The sequence below is a fragment of the Oncorhynchus nerka genome, linkage group LG27 (assembly GCF_034236695.1).
Source record: "Oncorhynchus nerka isolate Pitt River linkage group LG27, Oner_Uvic_2.0, whole genome shotgun sequence".
Taxonomy (NCBI): domain Eukaryota; kingdom Metazoa; phylum Chordata; class Actinopteri; order Salmoniformes; family Salmonidae; genus Oncorhynchus; species Oncorhynchus nerka.
In genome coordinates this window covers 99936598-99961847 of record NC_088422.1, presented here as the reverse complement: position 1 = coordinate 99961847, position 25250 = coordinate 99936598, and the positions used below count along the sequence as shown (strand labels likewise).

At 44.3% G+C, this 25250-nt stretch overlaps 2 protein-coding genes across 2 annotated transcripts in view; one reads left to right on the top strand and one right to left on the bottom strand.

Moving 5' to 3' along the window:
• The window catches only part of lsp1b (lymphocyte specific protein 1 b), a 35896-nt gene that overhangs the window by 7675 nt on the left and 2971 nt on the right, over window positions 1–25250 (top strand). Inside the window, exons 3-7 of the mRNA XM_065012451.1 lie at window positions 5252–5333; window positions 6426–6566; window positions 8112–8207; window positions 10446–10529; window positions 11140–11248. Of these exons, the coding sequence (XP_064868523.1) occupies window positions 5252–5333; window positions 6426–6566; window positions 8112–8207; window positions 10446–10529; window positions 11140–11248 (512 nt within the window). The remainder of the gene's footprint in view (window positions 1–5251; window positions 5334–6425; window positions 6567–8111; window positions 8208–10445; window positions 10530–11139; window positions 11249–25250) is intronic.
• Window positions 17394–23130, bottom strand: LOC115116020 (uncharacterized). The gene is made up of 2 exons (XM_029644512.2): window positions 22967–23130; window positions 17394–21566 (listed from the first exon to the last, which is right to left on the bottom strand). Exons 1-2 carry the CDS (start codon window positions 23027–23029, stop codon window positions 20679–20681), a joined length of 951 nt encoding a protein of 316 aa, XP_029500372.2. The 5' UTR covers window positions 23030–23130; the 3' UTR covers window positions 17394–20678.

Genomic DNA, 25250 nt, shown 5'->3' with positions numbered 1-25250 from the left:
GTAACTAATGGTAACCCAAACACCCTCGACACAAAGCATCTGTCTGCGTTGGTGGAAGACAGTTTGAAGTTTTCCGGTGTCACATTTATCTGGCCAAAATCAGGGGGACAGGAAGATATTATATTAAAGCAGATGGAAGACATCACTGTTTAGAGGATCTCTGATATAGTCTATAGATATTATATTAAAGCAGATGGAAGACATCACTGTTTAGAGGATCTCTGATATAGTCTATAGATATTATATTAAAGCAGATGGAAGAGATCACTGTTTAGAGGATCTCTGATATAGTCTATAGATATTATATTAAAGCAGATGGAAGACATCACTGTTTAGAGGATCTCTGATATAGTCTATAGATATTATATTAAAGCAGATGGAAGACATCACTGTTTAGAGGATCTCTGATATAGTCTATAGATATTATATTAAAGCAGATGGAAGAGATCACTGTTTAGAGGATATCTGATATAGTCTATAGATATTATATTAAAGCAGGTGGAAGACATCACTGTTTAGAGGATATCTGATATAGTCTATAGATATTATATTAAAGCATCAACCTAACCCTACCTCAGAAGACATCACTGTTTAGAGGATAGTCTGTGTTGATATGTGGTCTAGTCTGTTAGACATCCTGGTGAGACTAGAGACGCCCTGCTCCTCTGGTTGGGCAGTGAGCTCCTGGTCAGATGCCCTGCTCCTCTGGCTGGGCAGTGAGCTCCTGGTGAGACTAGAGACGCCCTGCTCCTCTGGCTGGGCAGTGAGCTCCTGGTCAGATGTCCTGCTCCTCTGGCTGGGCAGTGAGCTCCTGGTGAGACTAGAGACATCCTGCTCCTCTGGCTGGGCAGTGAGCTCCTGGTCAGATGTCCTGCTCCTCTGGCTGGGCAGTGAGCTCCTGGTGAGACTAGAGATGTCCTGCTCCTCTGGCTGGGCAGTGAGCTCCTGGTCAGATGTCCTGCTCCTCTGGCTGGGCAGTGAGCTCCTGGTCAGATGTCCTACTCTTCTGGCTGGGCAGTGAGCTCCTGGTGAGGCTAAAGATGTCCTACTCTTCTGGCTGGGCAGTGAGCTCCTGGTGAGACTAGAGATGTCCTGCTCCTCTGGCTGGGCAGTGAGCTCCTGGTCAGATGTCCTGCTCCTCTGGCTGGGCAGTGAGCTCCTGGTCAGACTGTCCTACTCTACCTCTGGTACTGGGCAGTGAGCTCCTGGTGAGACTAGAGATGTCCTGCTCCTCTGGCTGGGCAGTGACTATCCTGGTGAGACTAGAGACTGTCCTAACCCTCCTCTGGCTGGGCAGTGAGCTCCTGTGCTATAGCAAATGTAAATGGAGTTGGTTGGGTTAAACCACACAAGAGTAATGCTTGTGGCATGCAGGAGGCCTGGGGTCAGACAAGTGTTGAAACGGTTTCAGGTTGACTTGAAAGAAGAGCATGGGGAGTATAAGTCTACTATCACTTTATTTAGAATATGACACACAGGAATCCTAACCCTCGCTCAGAGTACCCAAAATAGCCACCTCAAAGGAGTGTGGATTCATTAGATGTCTCAAGAACCTCAGAGCTATACCATTACTTAGCAATGCAATACACAACCCTAACCCTACCTCAGAGTACTATCAACCCTAACCCTACCTCAAAGTACTATCAACCCTAACCCTACCTCAGAGTACTATCAACCCTAACCGTACCTCAGAGTACTATCAACCCTAACCTCTACCTCAGAGTACTATCAACCCTAACCCTACCTCAGAGTACTATCAACCCTAACCCTACCTCAGAGTACTATCAACCCTAACCCTACCTCAGAGTACTATCAACCCTAACCCTAACTCCTAACCCTAACCCCTCAGAGTACTATCAACCCTAACCCTAACCCTGCCTCAGAGTACTATCAACCCTAACCCTCAGAACCCTAACCCTACCTCAGAGTACTATCAACCCTAACCCTAACCCTACCTCAGAGTACTATCAACCCTAACCCTACCTCAGAGTACTATCAACCCTAACCTCTACCTCAGAGTACTATCAATCCTAACCCTACCTCAGAGTACTGTCAACCCTAACCCTACCTCAGAGTACTATCAATCCTAACCCTACCTCAGAGTACTATCAACCCTAACCCTACCTCAGAGTACTATCAACCCTAACCCTACCTCAGAGTACTATCAACCCTAACCCTACCTCAGAGTACTATCAACCCTAACCCTACCTCAGAGTACTATCAACCCTAACCCTACCTCAGAGTACTATCAACCCTAACCCTACCTCAGAGTACTATCAACCCTAACCTCTACCTCAGAGTACTATCAACCCTAACCCTACCTCAGAGTACTATCAACCCTAACCCTACCTCAGAGTACTACCAACCCTAACCCTAACCCTACCTCAGAGTACTATCAACCCTAACCCTAACCCTGCCTCAGAGTACTATCAACCCTAACCCTAACCCTACCTCAGAGTACTATCAACCCTAACCCTAACCCTACCTCAGAGTACTATCAACCCTAACCCTACCTCAGAGTACTATCAACCCTAACCTCTACCTCAGAGTACTATCAATCCTAACCCTACCTCAGAGTACTATCAACCCTAACCCTACCTCAGAGTACTATCAACCCTAACCCCAACCCTACCTCAGAGTACTATCAACCCTAACCCTACCTCAGAGTACTATCAACCCTGAACCTACCTCAGAGTACTATCAACCCTAACCCTACCTCAGAGTACTATCAACCCTAACCCTACCTCAGAGTACTATCAACCCTAAACCCAACCCTACCTCAGAGTACTATCAATCCTAACCCTACCTCAGAGTACTATCAATCCTAACCCTACCTCAGAGTACTATCAACCCTAACCCTACCTCAGAGTACTATCAACCCTAACCCTACCTCAGAGTACTATCAACCCTAACCCTACCTCAGAGTACTATCAACCCTAACCCTACCTCAGAGTACTATCAACCCTAACCTCTACCTCAGAGTACTGTCAACCCTAACCCTACCTCAGAGTACTATCAACCCTAACCCTACCTCAGAGGACTATCAACCCTAACCCTACCTCAGAGTACTATCAATCCTAACCCTACCTCAGAGTACTATCAACCCTAACCTCTACCTCAGAGTACTATCAACCCTAACCCTACCTCAGAGGACTATCAACCCTAACCCTACCTCAGAGTACTATCAATCCTAACCCTACATCAGAGGACTATCAACCCTAACCTCTACCTCAGAGTACTATCAACCCTAACCCTACCTCAGAGGACTATCAACCCTAACCCTACCTCAGAGTACTATAAACCCTAACCCTAACCCTACCTCAGAGTACTATCAACCCTAACCCTACCTCAGAGTACTATCAATCCTAACCCTACCTCAGAGTACTATCAACCCAACCCCAACCCTACCTCAGAGTACTATCAACCCTAACCCTACCTCAGAGTACTATCAACCCTAACCCCAACCCTACCTCAGAGTACTATCAACCCTAACCCTACCTCAGAGTACTATCAACCCTAACCCTACCTCAGAGTACTATCAACCCTAACCCTACCTCAGAGTACTATCAACCCTAACCCTACCTCAGAGTACTATCAACCCTAACCCTACCTCAGAGTACTATCAACCCTAACCCTACCTCAGAGTACTATCAACCCTAACCTCTACCTCAGAGTACTATCAACCCTAACCTCTACCTCAGAGTACTATCAACCATAACCCTACCTCAGAGTACTCAACCCTAACCCTAATCCCTAACCTCAGAGTACTATCAACCCTAACCCTACCTCAGAGTACTATCAACCCTAACCCTACCTCAGAGTACTATCAACCCTAACCTCTACCTCAGAGTACTATCAACCCTAACCTCTACCTCAGAGTACTATCAACCCTAACCCTACCTCAGAGTACTATCAACCCTAACCTATCAACCCTAACCTCTACCTCAGAGTACTATCAACCCTAACCCTACCTCAGAGTACTATCAACCCTAACCCTACCTCAGAGTACTATCAACCCTAACCCTACCTCAGAGTACTATCAACCCTAACCCTACCTCAGAGTACTATCAACCCTAACCCCAACCCTACCTCAGAGTACTATCAACCCTAACCCTACCTCAGAGTACTATCAACCCTAACCCTACCTCAGAGTACTATCAACCCTAACCCTACCTCAGAGTACTATCAACCCTAACCTCTACCTCAGAGTACTATCAACCCTAACCTCTACCTCAGAGTACTATCAACCCTAACCCTACCTCAGAGTACTATCAACCCTAACCTCTACCTCAGAGTACTATCAACCCTAACCCTACCTCAGAGTACTATCAACCCTAACCTCTACCTCAGAGTACTATCAACCCTAACCCTACCTCAGAGTACTATCAACCCTAACCCTACCTCAGAGTACTATCAACCCTAACCTCTACCTCAGAGTACTATCAACCCTAACCTCTACCTCAGAGTACTATCAACCCTAACCCTACCTCAGAGTACTATCAACCCTAACCTCTACCTCAGAGTACTATCAACCCTAACCCTACCTCAGAGTACTATCAACCCTAACCCTACCTCAGAGTACTATCAACCCTAACCTCTACCTCAGAGTACTATCAACCCTAACCCTACCTCAGAGTACTATCAACCCTAACCCTAACCCTACCTCAGAGTACTATCCCTAACCTCCCTAACCCTCAGAGTACTATCAACCCTAACCTCTACCTCAGAGTACTATCAACCCTAACCCTACCTCAGAGTACTATCAACCCTAACCCTACCTCAGAGTACTATCAACCCTAACCTCTACCTCAGAGTACTATCAACCCTAACCCTACCTCAGAGTACTATCAACCCTAACCCTACCTCAGAGTACTATCAACCCTAACCCTAACCCTACCTCAGAGTACTATCAACCCTAACCCTAACCCTACCTCAGAGTACTATCAACCCTAACCTCTACCTCAGAGTACTATCAACCCTAACCCTACCTCAGAGTACTATCAACCCTAACCCTAACCCTACCTCAGAGTACTATCAACCCTAACCTCTACCTCAGAGTACTATCAACCCTAACCCTACCTCAGAGTACTATCAACCCTAACCTCTACCTCAGAGTACTATCAACCCTAACCCTACCTCAGAGTACTATCAACCCTAACCTCTACCTCAGAGTACTATCAACCCTAACCTCTACCTCAGAGTACTATGAAAGAATGATGTTCATGGAATTATATGTCTTGTTTTAAAACAGTAACAGCATCAAGAAGACCCAGCCTCCCATCCCCATCTCCAAGATCGACAACAGGCTGGAACAGTACACTCATGCCATAGAGGTATACTATGCTGTACTTTACTATACTTTACAATACTGTACTATACCTTACCATGCATTTCTATACTATACTATACATTGCTATACCTTAATATACTTTACAATACTTTACTATACTTTACTGTACTATACTATACATTACTATACTTTACTATGCTTTACTATACTTTACAATACTTTAATGTACTTTACTATACATAAGTATGCTTTACTTTACTGTGTTTTACTGTAATATACTATAAAGCACTGTAATATACTACACTATACTGTACTATACTACACTATACTATGATGTGCTATGGTATACTATACTCTATTCTAACGTACTATCCTATACTATAATATGATATACTATACTCTACTGTACCATACTATACTATACTGTACCGTGCCATACTATACTATACTATACTGCACTATACTGTGCTATACTATACTATACTGTGCTATACTATACTATACTGCACTATACTATACTATAATGTGATATACTAGACCACACTATACTCTACCATACTGTACTATATAATACTATACTATACTATGCTATACTGTACTATACTACACTATATTATACTATACTATACTATACTGTACTGTACTATACTATACTATGCTGTACTATACTATACGCTATTATACTGTACTATGTAATACTATACTATGCTATACTGTACTGTACTATACTATGCTGTACTATATTATACTATACGCTACTTTACTGCACTATGTAATACTATACTATACTATACTATACTATATACTATACTGTACTACTGTTTTCTCCAGTGCTCCAGTTCCTCCAACAGCTCACATTAGGAGTTCCCAGAGTTGGTTAACACTGTACTGTATTATACTAATCTACTGCTATCTTCCATCCTCTGAGTTTTCATCCCCTGTATGACCTACAACATTTAAAGCTGCTCCTTTATTTAGTTTATCTTTAACCGTAACACAGGAGTGGCCAAGCCTCCCCCCGAACAGAGAGGAACCGGCTATACAGGCTCTTTCTTTAGCCTTGTGTAACAACACAGTGTGACCGATTCAGTCCAGACAGTAAACGGGAATTAACGGTCATGTCTCATCTGTCCAGACGTCCTCTATGGAAGCCAAGGCAGCCAGGCAGCAGGCTCTGACGGACCTGCCCAGCCCCACTGAGCCTGTGGCCTCCAAGAAGAATCTGTTTGAGGCCGGGGAAGCTTGGAGCCAGCCGCCCAGGGAAACACTATCCAAGGTAGGGAAAGATGACATACGGACAGCCGTTGTCTTTGAGCGAGGGGCTGGATATCCAAACGTATTCAGTTGCTGATAAATAGAGACTCTGCATACTGCAACATGCTCTTATTGATAACAGACCTCTGACCATTTTAGTGAACACTATCTAAGGTATGAAGGCATCGGTGGGCCTCTCCTCCATTTTAGTGAACACTATCTAAGGTATGAAGGCATCGGTGGGCCTCTCCTCCATTTTTAGTGAACACTATCTAAGGTATGAAGGCATCGGTGGGCCTCTCCTCCATTTTTAGTGAACACTATCTGAAAGGTATGAAGGCATCGGTGGGCCTCTCCTCCATTTTAGTGAACACTATCTAAGGTATGAAGGCATCGGTGGGCCTCTCCTCCATTTTTAGTGAACACTATCTAAGGTATGAAGGCATCGGTGGGCCTCTCCTCCATTTTTAGTGAACACTATCTAAGGTATGAAGGCATCGGTGGGCCTCTCCTCCATTTTTAGTGAACACTATCTAAGGTATGAAGGCATCGGTGGGCCTCTCCTCCATTTTTAGTGAACACTATCTAAGGTATGAAGGCATCGGTGGGCCTCTCCTCCATTTTAGTGAACACTATCTAAGGTATGAAGGCATCGGTGGGCCTCTCCTCCATTTTTAGTGAACACTATCTAAGGTATGAAGGCATCGGTGGGCCTCTCCTCCATTTTTAGTGAACACTATCTAAGGTATGAAGGCATCGGTGGGCCTCTCCTCCATTTTTAGTGAACACTATCTAAGGTATGAAGGCATCGGTGGGCCTCTCCTCCATTTTTAGTGAACACTATCTAAGGTATGAAGGCATCGGTGGGCCTCTCCTCCATTTTTAGTGAACACTATCTAAGGTATGAAGGCATCGGTGGGCCTCTCCTCCATTTTTAGTGAACACTATCTAAGGTATGAAGGCATCGGTGGGCCTCTCCTCCATTTTTAGTGAACACTATCTAAGGTATGAAGGCATCGGTGGGCCTCTCCTCCATTTTTAGTGAACACTATCTAAGGTATGAAGGCATCGGTGGGCCTCTCCTCCATTTTTAGTGAACACTATCTAAGGTATGAAGGCATCGGTGGGCCTCTCCTCCATTTTTAGTGAACACTATCTAAGGTATGAAGGCATCTAAGGTGGGCCTCTCCTCCATTTTTAGTGAACACTATCTAAGGTATGAAGGCATCGGTGAAGGGCCTCTCCTCCATTTTTAGTGAACTATCAATGAAGGCATCGGTGGGCCTCTCCTCCATTTTTAGTGAACACTATCTAAGGTATGAAGGCATCGGTGGGCCTCTCCTCCAAAAGTACCATGTATACCTTACCTTATTAGGTTTATTTGACGGGGGAAATGTGCAGTGTTCAACACTTCTGTCAAGGTGCCAGATTTGGCAAGTTGGTTCATTTTCATCTGTAGTCAGTGACTTAATGGAAAATGCTTCTGCGCCTTTTTAATAGGAAATAGGGTGGCATTTGTTATGTTAATTACGCGACTTCATCATGATTCATCATCTGTGTTTATCAGGATACAGAGGGTCTGAATGTAGGCGTGGCCGACCTCATCCACCAATGGGTGAAAGGGAACCCAGACGGAAGCTGCAAAAGCCCCTCCAAGCCAGCAGTGAGTAACACCAGACACCTGTCTCTCCCAATTCTCTCAGAGCCACTCACGTTGACTTAGTTATGTCAGAGCTACTCACAATGACTTAGTTACGTCAGAGCTACTCACAATGACTTAGTTACGTCAGAGCTACTCACGTTGACTTAGTTACGTCAGAGCTACTCACAATGACTTAGTTACGTCAGAGCTACTCACGTTGACTTAGTTACGTCAGAGCTACTCACAATGACTTAGTTACGTCAGAGCTACTCACGATGACTTAGTTACGTCAGAGCTACTCACAATGACTTAGTTACGTCAGAGCTACTCACGTTGACTTAGTTACGTCAGAGCTACTCACGTTGACTTAGTTACGTCAGAGCTACTCACGATGACTTAGTTACGTCAGAGCTACTCACAATGACTTAGTTACGTCAGAGCTACTCACGTTGACTTAGTTATGTCAGAGCTACTCACAATGACTTAGTTACGTCAGAGCTACTCACAATGACTTAGTTACGTCAGAGCTACTCACAATGACTTAGTTACGTCAGAGCTACTCACGTTGACTTAGTTACGGCAACACGACCAGTCGACAACACTTACGACTCAGTTACGACTCACAGTAAATATCCGGGGGGACAGCTACTTGTGAATCCGTTGATCTGTCATGTAGGTGATGTGAAACTTAACTCAGCTCACTGACATGTCAATCTTGATGATTCCTCTGCCGCACCTTCTCTTCTTCTTCTCCTTCTTCTTCTCCTCCTCGTTCTTCTTCTTCTTCTTCTTATCCTTCTTCTTCTTCTCCTCCTCCCTCTTCTTCTCCTTCTTCTCCTTCTTCTTCTTCTCTTCTTCTTCTTCTCCTCCTTCTTCTTCTCCTCCTCCTCCTCCTCTCCTTCTTCTTCTTCTTCTTCTTCTCCTTCTCCTTCTTCTTCTCCTTCTCCCTCTTCTTCTTCTTCTTCTTCTCCTTCTCAGTTTTCAACTGTCTTCCTACATCTCCGGTACATTCTAATCTGTCCCTTCTTCAAGGTAACTGATTTCCGTTTCCTCTCTTTCCCTTCTCTGTGGAAATGGGTCTTCATCTTTCCTTCATATCTAACATATATGTGAATATATTCCACCCCTATGTCTTCATCTTTCCTTCATATCTAACATATATGTCAATATATTACACCCCTATGTCTTTATCATCAGTCATATCTAACATATATGTGAATATATTACACCCCTATGTCTTCATCTTTCCTTCATATCTAACATATATGTCAATATATTACACCCCTATGTCTTTATCATCAGTCATATCTAACATATATGTGAATATATTACACCCCTATGTCTTTATCATCAGTCATATCTAACATATATGTGAATATATTACACCCCTATGTCTTCATCTTTCCTTCATATCTAACATATATGTCAATATATTACATGTCTTCATCTTTCCTTCATATCTAACATATATGTGAATATATTACCCCTATGTCTTTATCATCAGTCATATCTAACATGTATGTGAATATATTACACCCCTATGTCTTTATCATCAGTCTCATATGTAGGTCTACTTTATCAATGTCAAGTCAGACACATATTGTCATATTGTATTTCCCAGGATATGTCCTGTCTGGTGATTCTACTGTTTCTATGGAACGCTGCCCCCTGTTGGGGGGATGTTAGTATAGCAGAGTAATAATCAAACCCCACCTCTCTTGTTCTACTGTTTCTATGGAACGCTGCCCCCTGTGGGGGGATGTTAGTATAGCAGAGTAATAATCAAACCTCACCTCTCTTGTTCTACTGTTTCTATGGAACGCTGCCCCCTGTTGGGGGGATGTTAGTATAGCAGAGTAATAATCAAACCCCACCTCTCTTGTTCTACTGTCTCTATGGAACGCTGCCCCCTGTTGGGGGGATGTTAGTATAGCAGTGTAATAATCAAACCCCACCTCTCTTGTTCTACTGTTTCTATGGAACGCTGCCCCCTGTTGGGGTGATGTTAGTATCGCAGTGTAATAATCAAGCCCCACCTCTCTCTCCTGATTGGTATAGAAGCCTCTGTATCTACATTCACGACACAATATTATCTGCAGTAGCTTGAATAAGATTTATTTCCGCTATCTGTTCGTGTTCATATTTTTTTGGTCTATATATTTGTGTTGATAACATCGTAAAGCACAAGAGAGACAGAAGGGTATTAACGTGTTGATGTGTGTATCTTCTCTAATGGTTCATGTGTGTTTGTTCTGCCAGGAGGTGAAGGCCGGGGATGTTCTGAGCAAGAAGAACCTCTGGGAGAATCTAGGAGACTCTTCCCCGTCTGGGAGAGCTGGGAAGGTAGTGTAGACTTAAATCCAATTAACAAATCCATTCATTCATTAAACTATATAATATATATACCGTGCATTCGGAAAGTATTCCGAGCCGTTAGATTTTTCTAAATGTTGTTACGTTACAGCCTTATGATTTGCAAATGTATTAAAAATAAAAAAACAGAAATACCTTATTTACATAAGTATTCAGACCCTTTGCAATGAGACTCGAAATTAAGCTCATGTGCATCCTGTTTCCATTGATCATCCTTGAGATGTTTCTGCAACTTGATTGGAGTCCACCTGTGGTAAATTAAACCGATTGGACATGATTTGTAAAGGTACACACCTGTCTATACAAGGTCCCCTGCTCCCACAGGGGGGCAATTTAATCCATTTTAGAATAAGGCTGTAATGTAACAACATTTGGAAAAAGTCAAGAGGTCTGAATACTGTATGAGGTCTGTTATTCAATTGGTGGATTATATTCAAAACAAATAGCTGTCAACACAAAGGTGTATGTAACTTTTGAATATAATTGGTACTAAAAATGATAAATTGAAATGATACATACCTGCATTTGTACAAATTATAGATATAATATTTTTTCCCTGCAATATCGAACTCTTTTCTAGGGAGCTTCCTCTGGTAAAAAGTACAAATTTGTGATGATGGCTCACGGCAAGTATGAGAAGGTTGCCGTCGGTGATGATGATTACCACGAGCACACAAACGGGAAATCAAGTAAGACTCACTTACATCCCATATTTACTTTTTAAAAAATTGGCAGCTTTGGATGTGTAGTTGTTGGCTTTGTGTCAAAACAATTCCATTCATCTGTTAGTAATGTATCATCATGTCTGTCCAGGAGAGAGAGAGAGAGAGAGGTCTGTTAGTAATGTATCATCATGTCTGTCCAGGAGAGAGAGAGAGGTCTGTTAGTAATGTATCATCATGTCTGTCCAGGAGAGAGAGAGAGGTCTGTTAGTAATGTATCATCATGTCTGTCCAGGAGAGAGAGAGAGGTCTGTTAGTAATGTATCATCATGTCTGTCCAGGAGGGAGAGAGAGAGGTCTGTTAGTAATGTATCATCATGTCTGTCCAGGAGAGAGAGAGAGAGAGGTCTGTTAGTAATGTATCATCATGTCTGTCCAGGAGAGAGAGAGGTCTGTTAGTAATGTATCATCATGTCTGTCCAGGAGAGAGAGAGGTCTGTTAGTAATGTATCATCATGTCTGTCCAGGAGAGAGAGGTCTGTTAGTAATGTATCATCATGTCTGTCCAGGAGGAGAGAGAGAGAGGTCTGTTAGTAATGTATCATCATGTCTGTCTAGGAGAGAGAGAGAGAGGTCTGTTAGTAATGTATCATCATGTCTGTCCAGGAGAGAGAGAGAGGTCTGTTAGTAATGTATCATCATGTCTGTCCAGGAGGGAGAGGTCTGTTAGTAATGTATCATCATGTCTGTCCAGGAGAGAGAGAGAGGTCTGTTAGTAATGTATCATCATGTCTGTCCAGAGAGAGAGAGGTCTGTTAGTAATGTATCATCATGTCTGTCCAGGAGAGAGAGAGAGGTCTGTTAGTAATGTATCATCATGTCTGTCCAGAGAGAGAGAGAGGTCTGTTAGTAATGTATCATCATGTCTGTCCAGGAGAGAGAGGTCTGTTAGTAATGTATCATCATGTCTGTCCAGGGAGAGAGAGGTCTGAGTAATGGTCTGTCCATGAGAGAGGTCTGTTAGTCATGTATCATCATGTCTGTCCAGGAGAGAGAGGTCTGTTAGTAATGTATCATCATGTCTGTCCAGGAGAGAGAGAGGTCTGTTAGTAATGTATCATCATGTCTGTCCAGGAGAGAGAGAGAGGTCATGTTAGTAATGTATCATCATGTCTGTCCAGGAGAGAGAGAGAGGTCTGTTAGTAATGTATCATCATGTCTGTCCAGGAGAGAGAGAGAGGTCTGTTAGTAATGTATCATCATGTCTGTCCAGGAGAGAGAGAGAGGTCTGTTAGTAATGTATCATCATGTCTGTCCAGAGAGAGAGAGGTCTGTTAGTAATGTATCATCATGTCTGTCCAGGAGGGAGAGAGGTCTGTTAGTAATGTATCATCATGTCTGTCCAGGAGAGAGAGAGAGAGGTCTGTTAGTAATGTATCATCATGTCTGTCCAGGAGAGAGAGAGAGAGAGGTCTGTTAGTAATGTATCATCATGTCTGTCCAGGAGGGAGAGAGAGAGAGGTCTGTTAGTAATGTATCATCATGTCTGTCCAGGAGGGAGAGGTCTGTTAGTAATGTATCATCATGTCTGTCCAGGAGGGAGAGGTCTGTTAGTTGCAATTCTATGGTATTTACTAGTAGTTCCTTAGCAGTCACGCCTTGGCATGCAACCAAGTGATTGGGATTCTCTTCTACTATATGACAGGACTAGATCTACCAGTACTAGATCTACCAGTACTAGATCTACCAGGACTAGATCTACCAGTACTAGATCTTAGACTAGTAGTACTAGATCTACCAGTACTAGATCTACCAGTACTAGATCTACCAGTACTAGATCTACCAGTATTAGATCTACCAGTACTAGATCTACCAGTACTAGATCTACCAGTATTAGATCTACCAGGACTAGATCTACCAGTACTAGATCTACCAGTACTAGATCTACCAGTACTAGATCTACTAGTACTAGATCTACCAGTACTAGATCTACCAGTACTAGATCTACCAGTACTAGATCTTAGACTAGTAGTACTAGATCTAGACTAGTAGTACTAGATCTACCAGTACTAGATCTTAGACTAGTAGTACTAGATCGACCCGTACTAGATCTACCAGGACTAGATCTTAGACTAGTAGTACTAGATCGTAGACTAGCAGTACTAGATCTTAGACTACCAGGACTAGATCTTAGACTAGTAGTACTAGATCTACCAGTACTAGATCTTAGACTAGTAGTATTAGATCTACCAGTATTAGATCTACCAGTACTAGATCTTAGACTAGTAGTACTAGATCGACCCGTACTAGATCTACCAGGACTAGATCTTAGACTAGTAGTACTAGATCGTAGACTAGCAGTACTAGATCTTAGACTACCAGGACTAGATCTTAGACTAGTAGTACTAGATCTACCAGTATTAGATCTACCAGTACTAGATCTTAGACTAGTAGTACTAGATCAGTACTAGATCTACCAGTACTAGATCATAGACTAGCAGTACTAGATCTACCAGTACTAGATCTACCAGTACTAGATCTTAGACTAGTAGTACTAGATCGTAGACTAGCAGTACTAGATCATAGACTAGCAGCACTAGATAGTAGACTAGCAGTACTAGATCTTAGACTAGCAGTACTAGATCTACCAGTACTAGATCTACCAGTACTAGATCTTAGACTAGTAGTACTAGATCATAGACTAGCAGTACTAGATAGTAGACTAGCAGTACTAGATCTACCAGTACTAGATCTACCAGTACTAGATCATAGACTAGCAGTACTAGATCATAGACTAGCAGTACTAGATAGTAGACTAGCAGTACTAGATCTTAGACTAGCAGTACTAGATAGTAGACTAGCAGTACTAGATCTTGGACTAGCAGTACTAGATCTACCAGTACTAGATCTACCAGTACTAGATCTACCAGTACTAGATCATAGACGCTATAGCAGTACTAGATCGTAGACTACCAGTACTAGATCATAGACTAGCAGTACTAGATAGTAGACTAGCAGTACTAGATCATAGACTAGCAGTACTAGATCTAGACTAGCAGTACTAGATCTACCAGTACTAGATCATAGACGCTCTAGCAGTACTAGATCGTAGACTACCAGTACTAGATCATAGACTAGCAGTACTAGATAGTAGACTAGCAGTACTAGATCATAGACTAGCAGTACTAGATATAGACTAGCAGTACTAGATAGTAGACTAGCAGTACTAGATAGTAGACTAGCAGTACTAGATCTTAGACTAGCAGTACTAGATAGTAGACTAGCAGTACTAGATCTTAGACTAGCAGTACTAGATAGTAGACTAGCAGTACTAGATCTACCAGTACTAGATCTAGCAGTACTAGATCATAGACTAGCAGTACTAGATCTTAGACTAGCAGTACTAGATATACCAGTACTAGATCTACCAGTACTAGATCTACCAGTACTAGATCTACCAGTACTAGATCATAGACTAGCAGTACTAGATCTTAGACTAGCAGTACTAGATATACCAGTACTAGATCTACCAGTACTAGATCTACCAGTACTAGATCTACCAGTACTAGATCATAGACTAGCAGTACTAGATCGTAGACTACCAGTACTCGATCTTAGACTAATGGTCATCTCTCAATCAACTAGGAACTAATGTGTCACAAACCACATCAATAATGGTACATGACTAAATAAAAACCACAGGAAACGGATAGAACAGTGTAGAGTTTACTTCAATGTAAACATGCAGACAATAAAGCAATAATTGAGTTAATCACACGACTGGCAACAGCATTCTATACTGGACACGTCTATGCAAAATAATGTCCTGTATATACAATCAATACAGGTTTTTCCTTCTTCAGTTTTGACCCCCGGGGGCGCCACAATCCTTTTTATTACTGCTCACTTCTGAGTCCCTGTTATGTGGTTATGGTTGGCTCACGGGGACACACCCCTGTTATGTGGTTATGGTTGGCTCACGGGGACACACCCCTGTTATGTGGTTATGGTTGGCTCACGGGGACACACCCCTGTTATGTGGTTATGGTTGGCTCACGGGGACACACCCCTGTTATGTGGTTATGGTTGGCTCACGGGGACACACCCCTGTTATGTGGTTATGGTTGGCTCACGGGGACACACCCCTGTTATGTGGTTATGGTTGGCTCACGGGGACACACCCCTGTTATGTGGTTATGGTTGGCTCACGGGGACACACCCCTGTTATGTGGTTATGGTTGGCTCACGGGGACACACCCCTGTTATGTGGTTATGGTTGGCTCACGGGGACACACCCCTGTTATGTGGTTATGGTTGGCTCACGGGGACACACCCCTGTTATGTGGTTATGGTTGGCTCACGGGGACACACCCCTGTTATGTGGTTATGGTTGGCTCACGGGGACACACCCCTGTTATGTGGTTATGGTTGGCTCACGGGGACACACCCCTGTTATGTGGTTATGGTTGGCTCACGGGGACACACCCCTGTTATGTGGTTATGGTTGGCTCACGGGGACACACCCATGTTATGTGGTTATGGTTGGCTCACGGGGACACACCCCTGTTATGTGGTTATGGTTGACTCACGGGGACACACCCCTGTTATGTGGTTATGGTTGGCTCACGGGGACACACCCCTGTTATGTGGTTATGGTTGGCTCACGGGGACACACCCCTGTTATGTGGTTATGGTTGACTCACGGGGACACACCCCTGTTATGTGGTTATGGTTGGCTCACGGGGACACACCCCTGTTATGTGGTTATGGTTGGCTCACGGGGACACACCCTGTTATGTGGTTATGGTTGGCTCACGGGGACACACCCCTGTTGTTATGTGGTTATGGTTGGCTCACGGGGACACACCCCTGTTATGTGGTTATGGTTGGCTCACGGGGACACACCCCTGTTATGTGGTTATGGTTGGCTCACGGGGACACACCCTGTTATGTGGTTATGGTTGGCTCACGGGGACACACCCCTGTTATGTGGTTATGGTTGGCTCACGGGGACACACCCCTGTTATGTGGTTATGGTTGGCTCACGGGGACACACCCCTGTTATGTGGTTATGGTTGGCTCACGGGGACACACCCCTGTTATGTGGTTATGGTTGGCTCACGGGGACACACCCCTGTTATGTGGTTATGGTTGGCTCACGGGGACACACCCCTGTTATGTGGTTATGGTTGGCTCACGGGGACACACCCCTGTTATGTGGTTATGGTTGGCTCACGGGGACACACCCCTGTTATGTGGTTATGGTTGGCTCACGGGGACACACCCTGTTATGTGGTTATGGTTGGCTCACGGGGACACACCCCTGTTATGTGGTTATGGTTGGCTCACGGGGACACACCCCTGTTATGTGGTTATGGTTGGCTCACGGGACACACCCCTGTTATGTGGTTATGGTTGGCTCACCCCTGTTATGTGGTTATGGTTGGACGGGGACACACCCCTGTTATGTGGTTATGGTTGGCTCACGGGGACACACCCCTGTTATGTGGTTATGGTTGGCTCACGGGGACACACCCCTGTTATGTGGTTATGGTTGGCTCACGGGGACACACCCCTGTTATGTGGTTATGGTTGGCTCACGGGGACACACCCCTGTTATGTGGTTATGGTTGGCTCACGGGGACACACCCCTGTTATGTGGTTATGGTTGGCTCACGGGGACACACCCCTGTTATGTGGTTATGGTTGGCTCACGGGGACACACCCCTGTTATGTGGTTATGGTTGGCTCACGGGGACACACCCCTGTTATGTGGTTATGGTTGGCTCACGGGGACACACCCCTGTTATGTGGTTATGGTTGGCTCACTGTTATGGGACACACCCCTGTTATGTGGTTATGGTTGACTCACGGGGACACACCCCTGTTATGTGGTTATGGTTGGCTCACGGGGACACACCCCTGTTATGTGGTTATGGTTGGCTCACGGGGACACACCCCTGTTATGTGGTTATGGTTGGCTCACGGGGACACACCCCTGTTATGTGGTTATGGTTGGCTAACGGAGACACACCCCCGTTATTTATCAATGAGAAATGATTTCATTAAACAAAGACCTGAGAAGCATCAGATAGCTATAACAAAAATAGACATCTTAAATTTAAAAAAATATTCCACAAATTCTCAAACGTTCCTTACAGAAAAATAAACCTTTAAAGCTTAAAAAACATGTTTAATCATCATTATATCTATTCCAGCAACAAAATTATCAAAAGCTTATTTTAAAACACCAACTGTGTCTTTATCATTTAACAAATTAACTTTCAGTGTCACTCATCTACTTAACTTCCTGTATCACGATGATCCTTCTGTAGTTTATTACACAGCTTCCTGTATCACGATGATCCTTCTGTAGTTTATTACACAGCTTCCTGTATCACGATGACCCTTCTGTAGTTTATTACACGGCTTCCTGTATCACGATGACCCTTCTGTAGTTTATTACACAGCTTCCTGTATCACGATGACCCTTCTGTAGTTTATTACACGGCTTCCTGTATCACGATGACCCTTCTGTAGTTTATTACACAGCTTCCTGTATCACGATGACCCTTCTGTAGTTTACTACACAGCTTCCTGTATCACGATGACCCTTCTGTAGTTTATTACACGTCTTCCTGTATCACGATGACCCTTCTGTAGTTTACTACACAGCTTCCTGTATCACGATGACCCTTCTGTAGTTTATTGCATGAGGCACCTTTATCTTACATTCCTTCATTCTTATCCATTCTGCACCATTGAAGACATTCATCACAAAGCAATGCATGTCCTATCATCATGTCCCATAAGGATACATGTCCTATCATCATGTCCCATAAGGATCCATGTCCTATCATCATGTCCCATAAGGATCCATGTCCTATCATCATGTCCCATAAGGATACATGTCCTATCATCATGTCCCAATGAGGACCCATGTCCTATCATCATGTCCCATAAGGATACATGTCCTATCATCATGTCCCATAAGGATACATGTCCTATCATCATGTCCCATAAGGATACATGTCCTATCATCATGTCCCAATGAGGACCCATGTCCTATCATCATGTCCCATAAGGATCCATGTCCTATCATCATGTCCCATAAGGATCCATGTCCTATCATCATGTCCCATAAGGATCCATGTCCTATCATCATGTCCCATAAGGATCCATGTCCTATCATCATGTCCCATAAGGATCCATGTCCTATCATCATGTCCCATAAGGATCCATGTCCTATCATCATGTCCCATAAGGATCCATGTCCTATCATCATGTCCCAATGAGGACCCATGTCCATCTGTTTTTTCTCTGCCCTTTCTTCTGCTCAGAGAATCTCCAACGTATCTGAAAACTGTCTCCCTCCTCCTATTGGACATTTGACATGACATTAATACATTCGGTTTGCTATTTAAATATACACTGCTCAAAAAAATAAAGGGAACACTTAAACAACACAATGTAACTCCAAGTCAATCACACTTCTGTGATATCAAACTGTCCACTTAGGAAGCAACACTGATTGACAATACATTTCACATGCTGTTGTGCCAATGGAATAGACAACAGGTGGAAATTATAGGCAATTAGCAAGACACCCCCAATAAACGAGTGGTTCTGCAGGTGGTGACCACAGACCACTTCTCAGTTCCTATGCTTCCTGGCTGATGTTTTGGTCACTTTTGACCCTCCATGCGCTCGCCAGAGGTAGCCTGACTGCCATTAGGTACCGAGATGAGATCCTCAGACCCCTTGTGAGACCATATGCTGGTGCGGTTGGCCCTGGGTTCCTCCTAATGCAAGACAATGCTAAACCTCATGTGGCTGGAGTGTGTCAGCAGTTCCTGCAAGAGGAAGGCATTGATGCTATGGACTGGCCCGCCCGTTCCCCAGACCTGAATCCAATTGAGCACATCTGTGACATCATGTCTCACTCGTTGCACCACAGACTGTCCAGGAGTTGGCGGATGCTTTAGTCCAGGTCTGGGAGGAGATCCGTCAGGAGACCATCCGCCTCCTCATTAGGAGCATGCCCAGGCGTTGTAGGGAGGTCATACAGGCACGTGGAGGCCACACACACTACTGAGCCTCATGTTGACTTGTTTTAAGGACATTACATCAAAGTTGGATCAGCCTGTAGTGTGGTTTTCCACTTCAATTTTGAGTGTGACTCCAAATCCAGACCTCCATAGGTTGATAAATTTGATTTCCATTGATAATTTTTGTGTGATTTTGTTGTCAGCACATTCAACTATGTAAAGAAAAAAGTATTTAATAAGAATATTTCATTCATTCAGATCTAGGATGTGTTATTTTAGTGTTCCCTTTATTTTTTTTGAGCAGTGTATTTTCAACCAACCTGCAAACTGAAAGTGCTTTTCAAACCAACTGTTTTTGTGTTGTCATTTCCAGTTCGTTCTGCTGCCTTCTATTGAAGCCACACCTTCTCCCCCTGTATGTTCTGCAGCTGTGCCCCTCCCATAGCTCCACTATAGAGTTATAAACACTAGAGGGGAAACTTCATTTCTTTTCCACTGACTTTAAAAACGTTGCATGCAGTCACAGTGTTAAGTTCAACGTTAGAGTTCTCACTCGAGTCTGGTTATTAGCTATTAGCTAGGCCCTGCCTCTAACTAGGCTCCACCTCTAACTAGGCTCCACCTCTAGATAGGCTCCACCTCTAACTAGGCTCCACCTCTAAATAGGCTCCACCTCTAACTAGCCTCCACATCTAGCCAGCCTCCTCCACATCTGGCTAGCCTCCACATCTAGCTAGGCTCCACCTCTAATTAAGCCCCACCTCTAGCTAGGCTCCACCTCTAGCTAGCCTTCACATCTAGCTAGCCTCCACATCTAACTAGGTTCCACCTCTAGCTAGCCTCCAAATCTAGCAAGGCTCCGCCTCCAGCTAGGCCCTGCCTCTAACTAGGCTCAACCTCTAGCTAGGCTCCACCTCTAGCTAGGCCCCACCTCTAATTAGGCTCCACCTCTAGCTAGGCTCCACCTCTCTCACAGCTACACTGCTCTGTCATCCAATGCCCTTCCGTCGCATCAATCCAGGAATGTACAAGCTCTATTTCTTACACACTGTCATCAGATACTCTACTCCTAACCTCACCCAGGGTGAACACTCCAAGACTAAGACACGAGCAACGCTTAAAAAAATACTACATCTTTCAATGCAGCAAGAAAGATGTAATGAGCCGTCTGCATGCATCCAACATCATTGTCTTAAAAGCTCATGATCATAGTTAAAAACCATAGTTTAAACACCATATTGAAGTAAATATCCTGGCATAGCCTACTGCACTGCAGCCCTTGATCGGAAGCTTATTTAACATACACATCTCTAGCTATATGATAACTGAAATCAATCTATTGAGGTTTATTCATCTACTTAATGAGAAGATTGAGCAGCAATATTCTGGTGTGTGTGTGGAGTTCAAAGTCAGACATCAGTTGTTCTTGAGGAACCGAATCCCCTGGCGGTTTTATTAAAGTCCTTCCCTTCCCCGTCCTGATTTTTGCGGTTAATCAGCCCCCTCTGGAACACAGCTGACATCTTCACCAGCGGCTTCTCTGCAGCCTCTTTAATCTTTCTGGCATCGAAGCGCGGACTGTAGAGGAGGAGCGGCAAGCGGCTGGCAAAAGAGGGGACGACCTCCATCTCATTCTCTTTCTGCTGATTGACTTTCCGTGTCTTATTGGTCTGCTCTCTCTGGTCTTTCTTCTTGTCGGAACCGTCGGGAGCTTTGCTAGCTTTGATCTGCTGCATAATTGCTTCCTTGGTTGAGAACATGTGGAAGAGCATGGCGTCCCACATCTTCATTGCTCTGGGCGCCTCTGTCTCCTTCAGCACTTCTTTGCCCTTCTCAGAGTGGTCTTTGACTTTTGCTGAAGAAGCTTGACTGGATTTGGCCTGGTCAGTGTTCTTACTGTAGATGGCGCCATCCCTGCGGACAGATTCGGGCTCTGGCTCCGGGAACTGAGGTTCCTCTGGTTCAACGACCATGTGTTTTTTGAGGCGCGACCAGCCACTGAACATGGTCTTCATACTTTTAGGTTTCATTGCATTCAGTGCAGCGTTAGCAAGGCTGGGTTTAGCGGTTGAAGCTTGGGGCTTGTCTACTTTGTCTACATTGTCAACAGTCGAAGATGCAGTTGATATCATAGGCTTCATACAGGGTGTCTCTTGACGTCTGGCTGCTTTCCCCTGTGCACCTGATGCATTGGCTTCCACATCTTCCATTGTGTCTGTCTCTGTCTGTCCAGTCTTTGGCTGAGATGGCGATGACATTCCTCTGTTTGTGGACGGGGCTTTTACAGAGGCTGAGGCCTGAGGCAGAGAGGCAGGAGTGGAAGAGTCAATCACTTTGGAAACGGCAGGTAGTTTTATCACAGTGTCTACGGCAGCGGTTGGGGTTGGGGACGATATACGTTCTATAGCAGGCTTTGTGGAAGTGGTGTTAGTCGATTTAGGCTCTGGTGTTGGTTTTAGGGAGGCAATAGCTTCAATGCCATGCTTCGTCAAGGGTTTAGCTTCAGTAGAAGGGTTTAACCAAGGTCTAGTGGGACTAAAGCAACTTCTTGATGCCATAACCTTTGCAGCAGGTCTAGCTTCAACAGTAGGGCTGAAGCAGGATCTACTTTCTATAGTAGGTGTTGTTGAAGGTGGTACATTTATGGTAGGCTTGTTAGCTGGTTTAGGTTCTGGTGCAGGTTTTGTGAAGTCTCTAGTTTCTGTATTATTCTGTGGAAACGGTTTAGCTTCAATAAAAGGGCTTAAGGTGAATTCTCTTTCTATGGGCTTTGGGGAAGGTGGTACATATACGGTAGGCTTGTTAGCCGGTTTAGGCTCTGGGGATGATTTGGCAAAGACTCTGGTTTCCATATTGTGCTGTATAATGGGTATAGCTTCAACAGTAGGGCTGAAGCAGGGTCTAGTTTCTCTAGTAGGTTCTGTTGAAGGTTGTACATTTATGGTAGGCTTGTTAGCTGGTTTAGGCTCTGGGGATGATTTAGCAAATACTCTGGTTTCCATATTGTGCTGTATAATGGGTATAGCTTCAACAGTAGGGCTGAAGCAGGGTCTAGTTTCTGTAGTAGGTGTTGTCAAAGGTTGTACATTTACGGTAGGCTTATTTGTTGCATGGTTAGGTTCTGTAACAGATTTAGGTTCCATAGGTGTTGTTGACCATGGTCTGTTATGTCTACGTGGCGGTGTAGAAGGTAGGACTTTTATGGTAGGTTTGTTAGGAAGCACTGAGACCGGTTTTGGGGAGGCGCTAGCTTCTATGACGGGCTTCATAAAGGGTTTAGCTTCAATAGTAGGGCTAAAAGAGTCTGCGGTAGGTTTTGTTGAAGGTTGTACATTTATGGTAGTTATATTAGCCCAGACAGGTTCAAGGGATTTTGGTGAGGTTTTAGCTTCTGCAACAGATTTTGTAAAGGGTTTAGTTTCTAAAGCAGGGGTTGAGGGAGGCACGGCCTCTATTATGGGAGGTGTGGGAGGTTGTACAATTATTATAGGCCTGTTAGTATGTGGGACAGGTTTTGGAGAGGAACTATTGTTGTAAACAGGCTTTGTAAAATGCTTAGCTTGTAAAGTAGGGCTTATTGGGGATCTAATTTCTGTGGAGGGCTGTGGACTTATGATAGTTGAGTTAGTACGTGTAGGCTCTAGGGATGGTTTCAGCCAAGCTCCATTTGCTACAATAGGGTTTGTAAATTGTTTACCTTCGTTCTTGGAGCTGGCTGAGAATCTCGTTTCAGTAGTGGACTTGGTGGAAGGTTTTTCATCAATGGTAGATTTTGTAGATTGTCTGCATTCAATTGCTTTGTGGGAGTTGGTTTCTACAAAATGCTTCCTGGTATGGTTTGCATGGTACTGCATGGTACAGGGTAGAATATTTTCTGGAGTAGACTTGCCAGGTTGTACAGATTCTATTAAAGGCTCGTTGGGGAGTTGGGCTTCTATGCTAGGCGTGCTAGAGAGTTGTGCTACTATGCTAGGTGAGCTGGGAAGTTGGGCTACTATGCTAGGTGAGCTGGGAAGTTGGGCTACTATGCTAGGTGGGCTGGGAAGTTGTGCTATTTTGGTAGGTGGGCTAGGAAGTTTAGTTCCAGTGATAGGTGTGCATGAATGTTGGTTTTCTATAGTAGGTTTGGTGAGGACTTGGGTTCCTGTTTCAATAGTAGGTGTATGAGAGAGTTGAGTTCTTATGGTTGGCACACTAGGCTTGCTAGGTAGTTTGGTGTCTATGGTACGCTTGCCTGGTAGTATAGTTGCTGTGGTAGGTTGGCTGGGGAGTTGGCTTCCTATATCAGGGTTGTTGGGGACTTGGGCTCCTATGACAGGTTTTCTGGGTAGTTTAGTGTCTGTGCTAATATTAGCCTCGACAGAAAGATGCATTACTGTGGGATCTGCCTCTGACTTTCCACTGTGTCGGGGAATATTTGCTACAGTTGAATTTTGTGAAACTTCAGCATTTGGAATGCTGAAAGGAAACAGCGACTTTGACACAACATTCCTACCTATCGGGAATGAAGGAGTTTCATTTAGCTGAAATGGAGCTGGTCTGGTTGTGTGTACCACACCTGCTTCGTGTGCCAGTCTTGGAACCTCAGAATGAGAGGCCATTGGTGTGGGGACTTCACTGGTGGCTGGTGGAAGAGTTAACTGTCCGAGGGCCAATAGAAGTTCAGGTTTTGTTATGTCCACAATAGGTGTTATATCAGGTTGTATTGCATAAGCAGGTGCTTCAGATTTGTTAACATCGGATGTATTGGGTTTAAATATGGCTGCCTTATCTGTCGGTGTCTGAGAACAGCCAGTTGCAGCTAAAGATGTTGAAAGTGAAGGTGCTGGAACAGTAGAATGCTGCCCTTGCAAGGTAGGTTTCTGTTGTTCTCTGTTGGGTGTGTTTGATCCTATGGGGGATGTTTCAGGTTTAGAGATTAAAGGAGGACGAGGCCCATTTGGTAATCCATTAGTCTGTGCTGTGGATGGTGATGGTGTTGATTCATTAGCTTTAGGTCCAGAAGGACCGTAGTATGTCCGGATCCCACCATAGGCAACATACTCAGCCGGAGTCAGTCCGTAATATGTTGACCGTGTTTTAGGTTTTTTGGATGTAGAGGTCTTTTGATGCTCTATCAATGGTGCCAAAACTTTACGTAAGCCAATTATTGGAGAGTCTGGGTATCTAAGGGTCAACGGAGATTGAGGTGATGAAATCATTGGCGTTAGCACAGTGTTTGGAGGTGGTTGTGCTGAGATCATTGGCACAGTGGGTCCGTTTGGTGGAGCTGAAATGGTTGGCGCGTTGTATCCATTTAGAGCTGTCTTTGGTATCCCTTTGGGGGACAATGGGGCCTGTTGCTTTTGATACTCAGGTGGGATTCCATATTCAGTTGTTTCATCCATCTTATCTTTCTGCATATGAGGTTCTGTAAACTTTACTTTTGGCTTGGAAACTGCACTGTCACGTGCAGCGATCTTGGATGCTAGAATCTCATTGGGAGTTCTCTCAGCCATAGATCTTTCAGTGGTGGTTGTACTTCCACTAGTCTGGTTCCTATTTCTATCCCCACTGGTTGGACCTTGTGAAAGTTCCACTGAGCCGGCACAGGCAGATCCAGCTGATTTTGGTTGTTCAGTGGCTGTTGAGCGAGTTTGGGCTGCACTTGTAACAGGCATTGATGGGGGTGATTTGACTGTACTGTTAACTGGCATTGATGGGGGTGATTTGACTGTACTGTTAACTGGCATTGATGGGGGTGATTTGACTCTGCTGGCAACAGGAATTGCTAGGGGAGTTTGGGCTGTACTGGTAACAGTCGTCGCCGGGGGAGATTTAACTCTACACATAACAGACATGGGTGACTTGTGTCTCTGTGTGTTTATGACTGAGGCATGTACATCTTGATAGGAGCTGAAGGCAGGAGATATATTAGTCATACATCCGAGCATAGTAGTTGTATCCTGTATCTCCTTGTATCTGTGTGTCTCTTTGTTTAC

Bases quoted from the DNA above. Each gene is read 5' to 3' on its own strand.
- LOC115116020 (XM_029644512.2), bottom strand. From the start codon at position 23,029: ATGAAAAACCTTCCACCAAGTCCACTACTGAAACGAGATTCTCAGCCA. The intron at 21,567-22,966 runs GTAAACAATTTA...TCTCTGCCTCAG, and splicing joins AGCCAGCTCCAAGAACGAAG to GCCTCAGCCTCTGTAAAAGC.